The 13,859-nt window shown below is 45.5% G+C and overlaps 1 protein-coding gene across 2 annotated transcripts in view; it reads right to left on the reverse strand.

The window, feature by feature from the left end:
• Positions 1 to 236: 236 nt before the first annotated feature.
• CFAP44 (cilia and flagella associated protein 44) overlaps positions 237 to 13,859 on the reverse strand; it is a 64,749-nt gene continuing 51,126 nt past the window's right edge. For both annotated transcript variants that reach the window (XM_083171527.1, XM_083171526.1), the window contains exons 26-34: positions 10,222 to 10,425; positions 9,939 to 10,134; positions 9,029 to 9,139; positions 8,724 to 8,854; positions 8,229 to 8,345; positions 2,930 to 3,131; positions 2,644 to 2,804; positions 1,925 to 2,059; positions 237 to 926 (exon numbers count right to left, since the gene is read on the reverse strand). In XM_083171527.1, the coding sequence (XP_083027653.1) occupies positions 738 to 926; positions 1,925 to 2,059; positions 2,644 to 2,804; positions 2,930 to 3,131; positions 8,229 to 8,345; positions 8,724 to 8,854; positions 9,029 to 9,139; positions 9,939 to 10,134; positions 10,222 to 10,425 (1,446 nt within the window). In that variant the 3' untranslated portion in view covers positions 237 to 737. The remainder of the gene's footprint in view (positions 927 to 1,924; positions 2,060 to 2,643; positions 2,805 to 2,929; positions 3,132 to 8,228; positions 8,346 to 8,723; positions 8,855 to 9,028; positions 9,140 to 9,938; positions 10,135 to 10,221; positions 10,426 to 13,859) is intronic.

Below are 13,859 nucleotides of genomic sequence, written 5' to 3' on the forward strand. Positions count from 1 at the left end.
CCCCTTTCATTGAAGCGTCCCTCCCCTGTCCACCGGAGAGTAGAGAAGTGGATGAACCTGAGCCGTCGCCGAAGCACCAAGGTAGGAAACCCGGTTCCTCTCCAGCACCGGTCACCACACACACACCTAACCAACTTTTTTCATCAGACCCTTTGTTAAGCCAAGGAGGCTTGCTGCTCATGGATGACATCACCAACTTGTGATGTCACTGAAGTAGGAGGACAGTGTCTGGTTGCTTTGCATTTTTTTGTTTCATTTTATTTGAATAAATAATCCAGGTTTAATTCCAGGTCTGTGTAGTAGACAGCAAGTGAGCAGTGATGTGAATCACACACCAGGCAATGTCATCAACGTTACATGTATTTGTCACATTGTCACATGCAGATAATACATAACAACCTTCCTCAGTTCTGCAACATAAAAGTAGATTAAACCCACGTCAACCTTTTGCCTGTGGACCTAGCCATTGTTGAGCTAATGCTTGTGTAGTCCTTCCAACCATGTCGACTTTACCTATGTCAACCTATTTCATGTGTTGATCCGGTTTATATAAATCCGTGGTCACCTACACGCCAATGTACCACGGTCACCAATCCTGTGTCTCCAAGGCCTAGGCCCAGTAATGACCCTCTCACCGCACTAATTATTAATGAATGGGGAAATCCGCATTGTTCTCCTGAGAGGTGACGCTGCCTGTAAAGAGGGCTGTGTCACATGGGGGTCGGACGGGACTGGTCTCAGGCCAGGGTGCTGGTTCCGTGGGGCGCCGGCGGGTGAGCGGGGGGCAGAATACTTCCTCCTTTCTTGCTTAAGAGGCCGATCTCCTCTTTCAGACTCTCAATCTCTTCCAGTTGCATCTCCACCAGCTGCAGCAGCTTCTGTCTCTCCCGGACATTGGCTTTCCGAGGCCCCTGGAACTCTTCTCCCTGGAGATGGACACAGGAAACACATGGGAGTCAGAGGGAGCCGGATGCATGTCAGGGGACTGAGGGCTCAGCATACAGAATCTGTTATACATTCGGCTTTGGTGCAAGCTGTGTGACGTGTACAGAGTCTATGTGGCCTAGTTCAGCAATTTTATGCACCTGTGCATGGCTCACAAATACCTTAAACCGTCAGTGGGGTGACACCCAAAAAATAGCCCCACTCAGCCCACATCCGTGGCCGGCAATTAGTGCCCGCACCCCACACACACACCGTCGTGGTCGGGACCAGGAATCAGCAGTGAGAGGTGACGCAATGTGCTGCTGTGGGTAACATTATCCTTAGCGGCTCAGCGAGCCTCCTCCCACTGCTCCCTGCAGCAGCGTGATTCCAGGTACTGTCCCCCGGCTACAGCGGTGTGGGTGTCTGGGTGACAGTCAGGCGCTTATTAAGGGGGGTGGGAGGGGGGCTTTCAGGGATGCTTTTTGGGGGCATCTATCTATAAACTTATATCTACATATATAGCTAGCTATAATATATTTTTGTAGATAGATAGATAGATCTCCAGACACAAGAAGTATGCACACTCCATGTACAATGTCACATCACCACATACACTGTATCCTGACACAGTCCCCGAAGTGTTGATCATTGTGGATTAAAAGCTTTTCACTTTTTAACAATCTGCTGGAGTCTCTGAGCGCCATGTTTCTCGTGTGTGTGTATATAACACCTGTATTTGCTTCAATATTCCGGATGTTTGCTGACGAAGGGGTAACACCCAAACTATGACGCAAATAAAGTCACCTTAAAGCTACCTGACACTGGGAGTGCCACCATTTCATATATATTTTCGCTCTCAACTGGAACGAGGTCCATCGTTAAGGGGGGGGGGGGGGGGGGGGGTGACACCATGAGTTTCTACACCGGGTGACACCAACCCTAGTGCCACCTCTGCGCGTTACTGCAGCCTGAGGTGGCATTCCACAGACTGACGTACCACTACACTCTGCTGGGCATCAAGCTTCGCCTCAATGGCCTTCTTCTCTGTCAGCAACTGGTTCATCCTCTCCAGTCTCTGCGTCTGCTCCTGGGTCACCTCCATCAGTCCCCTCTTCATCTCCATCACCCTGTCCTATTGGGAGTATAGAACAGTAAGGTACACAGTATACAGAGGGCCGAGATCTCATGGGAACTGAATGGAGTCGAATGGACAGTTCACCATGAATATGACAGTGGCAGCATTCTGTAATTCGGGTACGGTATACGTCCCCGACAGTTGGGATTCTGATGGTTGTTTCTACGACAGGGGGGCGAGCGCATTTAAGCCCCTCTCAGACTTGCTGCGCTCGCCACCTATTCCATTCTCCCTCTGCCTGTGTCAGTCGGGTTCCGTTGTCGGAGAAACGACCCTCAGAATCCCGACTGTTGGTGAGTCATCCAGCACCCCTGTAATTCATGCCGCCAGTTAGTACATAAGTCACCATATGACTGCAGTATACCCATGTTATCCCTGGTATATGATGGAGACCAGGGTTATGTAAATGGTTCATGGACACTAATACAGCCAGCGTTGCCATACGCTCAGGCCCATGTCAGCGTTTGTGATGCGTCATTTGTTGGCCACATTTTTTGTTTTTCCAAACGACCCGTTCCCCTCATCTGAGGCGCTGCCTGAGGAGGTGTTGATGATAAAACACCCCCGTATCCCATTCCTACCTTCCACTGCTCGATCTCATAGTCCATCTCCTCCTGCCTCTCTGATGACCTGGTCTTCAGCTCCTCCAGGTTTGTGTTGACGGAGAGGGTCTGCAGGGCTTCTAGGTCCACCACGCGGCCAAACTTTATCATCATCTGCTGCTGGCACTTCTCTTCCAGACCTGGACATTTATAACGTCACGTGAGGAATAGGACATACGGCCAGTGTACGGAACACCCCCGACAGCCATCTCCTAATACCCTCATCCACCACATACACCTACGGGAGACGTCAGCGGGTACTCACTCTGGATTTTGCCCACCATCTCCTTCCTCTCTCGGGTGAGCTGTTTGTGCTGCTCCTTCGCCCTCTTGTACAGATCTCTCTTCTCCGCCTTCTCCAGCTGCAGCTCCCTGATCCGACGCTGCAGACTGTCCAGGGAATGTTCGGTGAAGACCAGAGCCTGGGACAAGTCGCTGGGGATCTCCCCATTTATCACATAGTCCACCTACACAGAGCTCAGTATAAATCACAGGGTGGGTCATATACAGCAGATCCAGTATATACTGGATATAGGGCAGCAGTGTCCTGCAGTTACAGGATAGGTTATAGATGGTAGTGTCCTGCAGTTACAGGATATGTTATATATATATATATGGTAGCAGTAGCACACGCAGGGGGGGTTTCTGAGTACCCAGAAACACACACACACACCCCCCCCCCAGGAGTCTAAGGGCTCTAGGCTGAAAGCTGAGGGTCTCCTCTTTCCATGGGTACAAGAATTTTAAAAATCGGCCCTTGGGAACTGGAGATATATGACTTCAAAGCAGTGGTCCCCATCCAAGCCTGTTAATTGCTCTTCCCAGTCAGATATTTCAGGTTCTGTCTGACTTAGAGTTTTTCTGAGGATATATTCCAAAAGCTGGGACTCTCCTCCTTTGAGGGACACTAGAAGCTTGTCTCTACTGTTCCCAGAATCAGAGATATCAGCTTTCCAGCAGCTGGTTACTGCTCCAGCTCCACACACCTGGTATGTAGTTTTATATTCTTGTTGGCAGATTGTTTTGCCTCCTGAACTCTGATCCCCAACACCATTTGGTAGGTGGGATCCTCTAGTTTTTAATTCCATTAAAATCTAAGAAATCTATTTCTGGGAACTGGAGATATCTGCAGTCAAGCAAGCTGTCCTCCCACCAGAAAATTATGAATAATAAGCCCACTCCACTATACACCCCTCCTCTGCATATTAAACATCCCCTACCACCCTGGAAGTTATGTATTAGGGCCCCTTCATTCAGCCCAATGCCCCCTTCCCCCACCCCATCTCCCACCATCTGTGCAGTAAAGGGGCAATTAGTGGAAATTACTGATCCAGGCCCTACATGCTGAGCGGTTGATATCAAAAGTCGCGGGACATCAAAACTTCCCCCACCCCTACTGCTGGAGGATCGGTAGGGGCCCCAATACATTGCTATGCCCAGGGGTCTACACAGCTGTTATGTATATATATATATATATATACATGTGTGTGTGTGTGTGTGTGTGTGTGTGTGTGTGTGTGTGTGTGTGTGTATTATTATTATTATTTATATACATTTGGTCTATCTAAAATACTTTAACTGACCCGGCATATACTGGGTCACCTAAGTGTCCATCTCCGTGCTTTGCTCCGCCCCTCTGGAAACCCCCATATGGTATATGGTAGTGTCCTGCAGTTACAGGATTTGTTATATATATATATATATATATATATATATATATATATATATATAGCGCAAAAACGGTCGGCACTCCCTTAGTACAATAAGCATATGGTGCCCGGGTGCACTATGTCAGGCAGGGATGAATCCAAGCTGTCATATATAGTGCGAAGGTCATAGGCACTCCCGGGGCTTTCACAAATAATGCAACAAGTCAAAGCTTAATGCAGCAACGTTTCGAGCTTTATTGCTCGTCTTCTGGCTCAAAAAACAAATGTACAAGCACTCACCTATATAGAATACCACCACCGTGCAGGGGATCCCATGCTCCCGTCCCGGAGTCCAGCACCTATGACGTCACACCCTCGGCGGCGCATATCGGTGTCTCCGGACTGACGGGCGGTTGCTAGGCAACCCCTGTAAACAAAAGTGAAAAAAACCTTTTAAAAACAGTCAAAACGAATATACAAAAGATGCTATGGCATGTCATCAAAGTGTAACATCAAAAGAGCAAGCAGTGTAAGCATAAATAGACATGTCAGCTGCTGTCACGAGAACACAAAGAAGTGACGACAAAAGTACAGGATACGTTCCTGAGGTGTACCAATAAAGGAAGATATCATAAGAAACAAGTGAAGCTACAATATTCATTGAGACCTGCTGGATGAACCGTGTTTAGTCGATGAATCCAGCGAGCCTCCCGTTGCAGCAACAATTTGCTGCGGTCCCCTCCTCTGATATTGGCCGGTATATGGTCAATAATTTTGTAACGTAGGGTCGACAAATTGTAACCCTGTTCTCTAAAGTGTCTGGGTACTGGTTGTTCAATGCCAGATATTTTGCCTTCCAAAGAGTGTCGGATGGTTGACCTGTGGGTAGCCATGCTTTCCTTCAAAGGTAAACTTGATGGTACTGTCAAGACTATTGACATGTTCCATCAAGTCAATGACTTCCTGCTGATGACCTGTCCAGATCACCAGCAGGTCATCTATGTATCTCGTGAAGAAAAAACAATTCTTGGCAACTACGCAAGAACCTATTGTGCAATAGGTTCTTGCGTAGCTCCAGCGTTTGCACATGCCTACATGTTTGATGTGGAACAAGACTTTTTCTTCTCTAATCCTGCAGTTGCCAAGAATTGTTTTTTCTTCATGAGATACATAGATGACCTGCTGGTGATCTGGACAGGTCATCAGCAGGAAGTCATTGACTTGATGGAACATGTCAATAGTCTTGACAGTACCATCAAGTTTACCTTTGAAATGAGTCCCACCACTGTACATTATCTTGATGTGAATATACAATTGATTGATGGTCATGCTTCCTAGCTCCAGCCTGCATCCCATTGCCACAGTGAAAGGTCTGCCCTTCTCACAATTTTTAAGAGTGAGACGCATCTGCGATAATATCGCAGATGCTGATAAAGAAATAGATCTCATGATCAATAAGTTCTTAGTTCGGGGGTATAACCATAATGATCTTCAATTGGCCACAAATAAAGCTATGTCCATTCCCAGAGCTGACACACTCAAACCCAAAGACCAAAAAAATCCATCTTCAGTTGTTAAAATTCCCCTCGTTCAGAAGTACAACCAGGCCAGCCAGGAAATAGTTAAAACAGCCAGACAACTATGGCCTATGGTCCAGAGGGATCCAGCCTTAAAATCTTTCACCAAAAGTTCCATTCTTCCCAGTTTCCAAAGACAACGCAATCTGACTGATTGGCTTGTCCGCTATGACATTACAGGCTTCAAAAAAGAAAGACCTGTACATTTTATGAGCAAAAAACCGGGGTGCTATCGTTGCATTAATTGCACGACATGTAGCTATCTGGAGACGGGTAGTTTCTTTTGCCATCCTCACTCGGGAGCCAAGATCCCTATTAAGCACGTTTTGACCTGTACTAGCACCTACATTATATACATTATTAGGTGCCCATGCGGTCTTTTATATGTGGGAAAGACCACCTGTACCTTGAAGGAAAGGATGGCTACCCACAGGTCAACCATCCGACACTCTTTGGAAGGCAAAATATCTGGCATTGAACAACCCGTACCCAGACACTTTAGAGAACATGGTTACAATTTGTCGACCCTACGTTACAAAATTATTGACCATATACCGGCCAATATCAGAGGAGGGGACCGCAGCAAATTGTTGCTGCAACGGGAGGCTCGCTGGATTCATCGACTAAACACGGTTCATCCAGCGGGTCTCAATGAATATTGTAGCTTCACTTGTTTCGTATGATCTTCCTTTATTGGTACACCTCAGGAACGTATCCTGTACTTTTGTCGTCACTTCTTTGTGTTCTCGTGACAGCAGCTGACATGTCTATTTATGCTTACACTGCTTGCTCTTTTCATGTTACACTTTAATGACATGCCATAGCATCTTTTGTATATTCGTTTTGACTGTTTTTAAAAGGTTTTTTTCACTTTTGTTTACAGGGGTTGCCTAGCAACCGCCCGTCAGTCCGGAAACACCGATATGCGCCGCTGAGGGTGTGACGTCATAGGTGCTGGACTCCGGGACGGGAGCGTGGGATCCCCTGCACGGTGGTGGTATTCTATATAGGTGAGTGCTTGTACTGTACATTTGTTTTTTGAGCCAGAAGACGAGCAATAAAGCTCGAAACGTTGCTGCATTAAGCTTTGACTTGTTGCATTATTTGTGAAAGCCCCGGGAGTGCCTATGACCTTCGCACCATATATATATATATATATATATATATATATATATGGTAGTGTCCTGCAGTTACAGGATATGTTATATATATATGGTAGTGTCCTGCAGTTACAGGATATGTTATATATATATGGTAGTGTCCTGCAGTTACAGGATATGTTATATATATATGGTAGTGTCCTGCAGTTACAGGATATGTTATATATATATGGTAGTGTCCTGCAGTTACAGGATATGTTATATATATGGTAGTGTCCTGCAGATACAGTATATGTTGGATATATGGTAATGCCCTGCAGTTACAGTATATGTTGGATATATGGCAGTGTCCTGCAGTTACAGTATATGTTGGATATATGGCAGTGTCCTGCAGTTACAGTATATGTTGGATATATGGTAGTGTCCTGCAGTTACAGTATATGTTGGATATATGGCAGTGCTCTGCAGTTACAGTATACTGTATGTTGGATATATGGCAGTGTCCTGCAGTTACAGTATATGCTGGATATATGGCAGTGCTCTGCAGTTACAGTATATGTTGGATATATGGCAGTGTCCTGCAGTTACAGTATATGCTGGATATATAGCAGTGTCCTGCAGTTATATATGTGATATATGGTAGTGTCCTGCAGTATTATGTGTGATATATGGTAGTGTCCTGCAGTTATATATGTGATATATGGTAGTGTCCTGCAGTTATATATGTGATATATGGTAGTGTCCTGCAGTTTTATGTGTGATATATAGTAGTGTCCTGCAGTTTTATGTGTGATATATGGTAGTGTCCTGCTGTCACATATGTGATATATAGTAGTGTCCTGCAGTCACATATGTGATATATGGTAGTGTCCTGCAGTCACATGTGTGATATGTGGTAGTGTCCTGCAGTCACATGTGTGATATATGGTAGTGTCCTGCAGTCACATATGTGATATATAGTAGTATCCTGCAGTCACATATGTGATATATGGTAGTGTCCTGCAGTTATATATGTGATATATGGTAGTGTCCTGCGGTTTTATGTGTGATATATGGTAGTGTCCTGCAGTTATATATGTGATATATGGTAGTGTCCTGCGGTTTTATGTGTGATATATGGTAGTGTCCTGCAGTCACATGTGTGATATATGGTAGTGTCCTGCAGTTTTATGTGTGACATATGTTAGTGTCCTGCAGTCACATGTGAGATATATAGTAGTGTCCTGCAGTTACTGTACCTGGTGCAGCTTTAGAGGAACCACCACATGCAGCTCATTCAGCTTCTTCTGTTTTTCCCTCTGGAATGCCTCCAGCTCCTCCTCTGCTGACTTCAGGGTCACTTCCACAATCCTAATCTATCAGTGATATAACAATGGTCAGGAACCATGCAGCCGTCCCGTTCACAGCAGACATGTGTATGCAGGATGGCACTGACCATGCGCGATCCCGCACATAGCGACATTGTCCATCACCTGTGCATGCAGGACAAGGGAGAATATAGCTAGCGAGAGCCATTGTGTATACACTCAGCACTGCGGATTGGTGCTTCCATGGGGGCGTTTTGCCCAATGTACAGAATACATACGTGCCAAGTGTCAGGGGGCGTTCCCATCACATGGTGGAGCCCAGACATGGCAGATACTAAGCCGCCTGCGGGGGGCTCCTCTGCAATGACCTCCGCATAGTTACACAACCCGTGTCTTTATATGTTGAGTCCATTTTTGGGGAATTACCTTTTTGGCCAAAGTGTCGCACTCCTTCTTCAGATTGTCCACAACCTTCTTCTCCTCTGTCAGAGTCTCCTCGATGTCCAGGCGCTTCTCTCGCAGTTGTAGGGCGTTGCTGAACAGCTCGGGGTCGCAGTCTGGAGGGAGCATGTGAATGGTGACAACATACAGGTCAGTAATGAATTAAGCCCATCATACTGACGGAACGCATCTCCCTCTCTATGACAACATTCCATTTAAAGCTCTATTCTGCTTAGGTTCTACACAATGAGGACATGTTGGGATATGTATCATCTATGCACAACACTCACTGTCTGGGCAAACAGAGTCATCAAATCCACCCTCTTCCGAATCAGATTCCTCTTCATGGCTTTCATAGGTGGACTCCTCATCCGACTCTTCATCGCTGTCCTCCTCTTCCTCTGGAAAGGAAATTGTCCATTATTGCCCTCAGCCATGGTAGGTGGACTGCTGCTCTACACTGAGCTGTACTATCCTCTAGATAAAAAGGTTCTTATCTGCTGTCAAATGATAGTATTCTATGTTTCTAATTTCGATTTAAGTCTGAGCATTATGGGTTAAATTGGATTGGTTTTTCAGAAGAGCCTTAAAGAGGTCATGGGAGGCTCTGGGAATAACCAAGTGCCTTTATCTTTTTTTTTTTTCATTTATAGTTAAATGGTTAATCGCTACGTGCTGTCGTTTATCTGTATGTTTTTGTGAATGACTCATCTGTCTAAATAACAACATATATCTGAAAATATATTATTTACCAAACTTAAAGGTCAGACTGTCCAGGCTACAGGTGTACCACTTGTTTACATGTCTCTATAAAAGTATCTGCATGTGAACAAGTCTGTCACTGTGATATTGGAGTGCTACAGTGCTTTACTAGTATACAGTACTTAGCCCAAAAGAGATTGATACCTTACTGCTTTTATCTTCTAACATTAGGTCATATTGAATCTAAACTACTTCAGTATGGAATCAGTGTGTGGACTAACTTCCTTGCTCACCTCAGCTACGCACCAACCAACTTGTAGGCATCTGCCAATATAATTTATGACCCATGAAAAAGTTAGCCTTTACTATGATAAACAAAAGTACATATTCACCATCCCTAAAAGTATTCTAAAATTCTGTTATAAGTAAGACATGTAATATTCGGTGCATTTAAACAATAAAGAGATAGCATGCTGCTGGCACAAAGTTGATACAGACCTTCATCTCCGCGCACCTCCTTCTTCTTGGTACGCTTCATTTTCTTCTTGAAAACTTTGGTGAGGAATGTGGCAAATTTGTTGTTCTCGCCCAGGGAGGTTTGGAAGGTGGAGTCTAAGGCCTTCTCCTTCTCCTGCAGCTTCACAATGTCTTTCTTCTTGGTCTCCAGCTGCTGCAGGTAATCTTCGGACTTTCTCTGCAAGGGAGAGATGGTAAAAGTGATATCAACTGAGTGCTGAGAAATAGTCGTCGTCCCCCCCTGCATGGTATTACGTATAGGCACCTTAATTTCTTCTAGCTCAGTGACTCGCTCGCTGACTCTCTCCTGCAGGTTGTCCTCACGTTTTTCGAATTCCTTCAACAGTAGCAGCTCCTCGAAGAGCGTGATGTGCCGCAAGTCGGCCATCTTCATCTGCACATCCAACTGCATCTTCGTGTGGCGCAGGATGCGGAGTTCGGCATCAAAATCACTCACCAGCTTCTTAATCTGTAGTAAGGAGGGTGGAGAACAATGTATCTGATTCACTGAACAAGGTTACTTAGGTGAACTTGGGCCATGTCTAGGTTGGAGACATTTGTGATTCCTAATTTCCATTGTATTTATAGATGTTTCACACATTGCTATATAAGGCAATATGCCGCCTCAGCTGTAAGCGGACCTGTGGTCACGTTCCTTACAGCCTGAATCCCCCGTAGTTGCTCACAGCTGCGTACGGTTGGCTACGGAGCCTGCACAGTGCTAAACATTGCAAGATCTATCTGGAAGACGGACGTGTGCACCTCTGTGTCAGTCAGATTATGTCACGAGTACACATAACACATATTCCCTCTCAAGTGTCTGTCCGGACTGTCCCTGCGTGCCAGGTTCAGCAATAACCTGCCCTGTTCATGTGCGGTCAGCAGCACAGCACCTCCACAGTCCTATGCTGACATGCCGGCACACCTGCATCCATCTCATGCCCTGACACTAGCATACCTCCCACCATTTCGGCTGTCATTAGCAGGACTCCTGCTCTCTCATTGTAAATAGAAGACATGCAGATGCACAAAGCATCTATTCTACGCTGCTGCAGGGGGGGGGGGGGGGCTCCCAACTGCCCCCACCACCACTACAGTGGGACACTGCCGACCTGGGGCCGACAGCCCCAAAAATATGGGAAATCCGTGGAAATCGGGACAGTTGGGAAGTATACACTAGGTGTCTCAGACAAAATGTATTCTTTAAAAACTACAGCTATAGAATTATGGGTGCAGCCATTATTGGATAAGTCCCATGGTTTTCTACAGCCAATCTGCTGCACTTTCCGATGCTCCTAATTGCTCAGCCAATCCCTGCTTCCCAGCAGGTATAAGTTCCCTGATCCAGCACTTCCTGGTTGTCAGTGCTATGGTTGTCTCTCAGCCAATCCCTGCTTCCCAGCAGGTATAAGTTCCCTGATCCAGCACTTCCTGGTTGTCAGTGCTATGCTTGTCTCTCCTGCGATAGGCTCTCTCTGCTGTTGTTGCTGTGATCTGTTTCCAGCTTCCTGGCTAACCAGCTCCAGAGGATTCCAGTCCCTGCTTAAACCGACCTGCACCTATTCCAACCATGGTGCCGCCTGACTCCAACAATGTTCCAGCATTATCTGTGACCATCGGTGTTCCATTATCCATACTCCTGCTCCATCGGTGTTCCACCACCGATATTCCTGCTCCATCGGTGTTCCACCATCAATAACTACTGAGTCTCCTGAGTAGCTCCTGAGTCTACAGCTAATTATTGGGACGCCATCGGTGTATTTACACTGCACCCTTATTGCAGCTCACCATCGATGTTACCCTCTGCAGTATTACTCCTGATCTTATGCATGTGATTACTGTTTACATAATCCTGTGATACCAATTTATCAAATAATTTACAAACTGCCGCTATCTGTACCATCTCCTGCCAAGACACAAGCATTCAGGTTACACTATTGGTCACCATAAATTTTGTCGGAAGAAAAAGATTAACTCTTTTTTGGGGGGCACTACTTCAAAAGATTATTTTAAATTCTTATTGCATGTTCTAAATTAATTGTGTGGGGGGTAATCCAAAATCTGAACAACAAAGAGTAATGTGGTATCCTGGACAGGTAAGCATGAGGGGAGACAATTAATTGGGCAAATGAGAGAGGAAGCAAAAATAAGTAAAGATAGTATTTTATATTGTGAAATTGAGATATGTTGTAAAATTCAATTAATTTTGTGAGCTAGACCATACTTGGATGCATCGGCCTGGAATCGCCTTATCACCCCTAGTAGGTCTGTCTCATCACAATACAACCATCTACTGCCGCTGTGTACACCTAAAGTGATGAATGTTTCAGCTATCATTAATCAATTTTTCCATATATGGTGCTCCGAAAAGCCACATGGGCAATTGATCACTTCGCTGAATTTTCTTTTTTTTTTTTTTTTTTTTTTAATGCTTAGTGATAAGTAAGGATTTTACTAAGTGTGGTGTTTACACCAAAAATTGTGAAAAAATAATAAATAATGAAATAAATGATTATAAATTTTAAAATGGCGATGATTTGGATTACCCCCCCACACAATTAATTTAGAACATGCAATAAGAATTTAAAATAATCTTTTGAAGTAGTGCCCCCCAAAAAAGAGTTATCTTTTTCTTCCCACAAAATTGATGGTTACCCATAACTCTGGGGAGCACCACCAGCTAATAAATGCAAAGAGATATTCATATCTTTATCTTAACAATAAGCTGGCATAAAATGTTAGAATAATAATAGTCAGTGCAAGCCAAACCCCTTTTTTTCTAACAACTATTGGTCACCATGTCTGATGTAAGCACAAGTTCCTGGGTCCAGTATCAGTCAGCCCCTACGCCTGCGGCTTCTGGTTCTGACCAAACCTCAGACGTGACCCATTACATTCTGAACTTACTACATATTGGCCCTATTTTTGGTACTCGGAAATATGCGCAGCTTACCAAGTCCCAGAGTGCACCCACCAAAAATATGCTATTAGGGTTAGGCTGCAGGGTAGGAAGGTTAAGGTTAGGCGGTGGTATAAGAAGGTTAGGGTTAGGCGGTGGGGTAAGAAGGTTAGGCTTAGGCTGCAGGGTAGAAAGGTTAGGGTTAGGCTGTGGGGTAAGAAGGTTAGGGTTAGGCTGCAGGGTAGGAAGGTTAGGGTAAGGCTGTGGGTTAAGAAGGTTAGGGTTAAGCGGTGGTGTAAGAAGGTTAGGGTTAGGATGCGGGGTAAGAAGGTTAGGGTTAGGTGGTGGTATAAGAAGGTTAGGGTTAGGCGGTGGTGTAAGAAGGTTAGGGTTAGGCTGTGGGGTAAGAAGGTTAGGGTTAGGCTGTGGGGTAAGAAGGTTAGGGTTAGGCGGTGGGGTAAGAAGGTTAGGCTTAGGCTGCAGGGTAAGAAGGTTAGGGTTAGGCTGTGGGGTAAGAAGGTTAGGGTTAGGCTGTGGGGTAAGAAGGTTAGGGTTAGGCTGTGGGTTAAGGTGGTTAGGGTTAGGCTGCGGGGTAGGAAGGTTAGGGTTAGGCTGCGGGGTAAGAAGGTTAGGGTAAGGCTGCGGGGTAAGAAGGTTAGGGTAAGGCTGAAGAGTAAGAAGGTTAGGCACCAACGCATAAGGTAAGGGTTATGCTGTGGGGTAAGAATGTTAGGGTTAGGCTGAAGAGTAGAAAGGTTAGGGTTAGGCGGTGGTGTAAGAAGGTTTGGGTTAGGCTGAAGGGTAGGAAGGTTAGGGTTAGGCGGTGGGGTAAGAAGGTTATGCTTAGGCTGCAGGGTAGGAAGGTTAGGGTTAGGCTGTGGGGTAAGAAGGTTAGGGTTAGGCTGTGGGGTAAGAAGGTTAGGGTTAGGCTGCAGGGTAGGAAGGTTAGGGTTAGGCTGCGGGGTAAGAAGGTTAGGGTAAGGCTGCGGGGTAAGAAGGTTAGG

This window comes from Crinia signifera, chromosome 2 (assembly GCF_055691185.1).
Source record: "Crinia signifera chromosome 2, ASM5569118v1, whole genome shotgun sequence".
Lineage (NCBI taxonomy): Eukaryota > Metazoa > Chordata > Amphibia > Anura > Myobatrachidae > Crinia > Crinia signifera.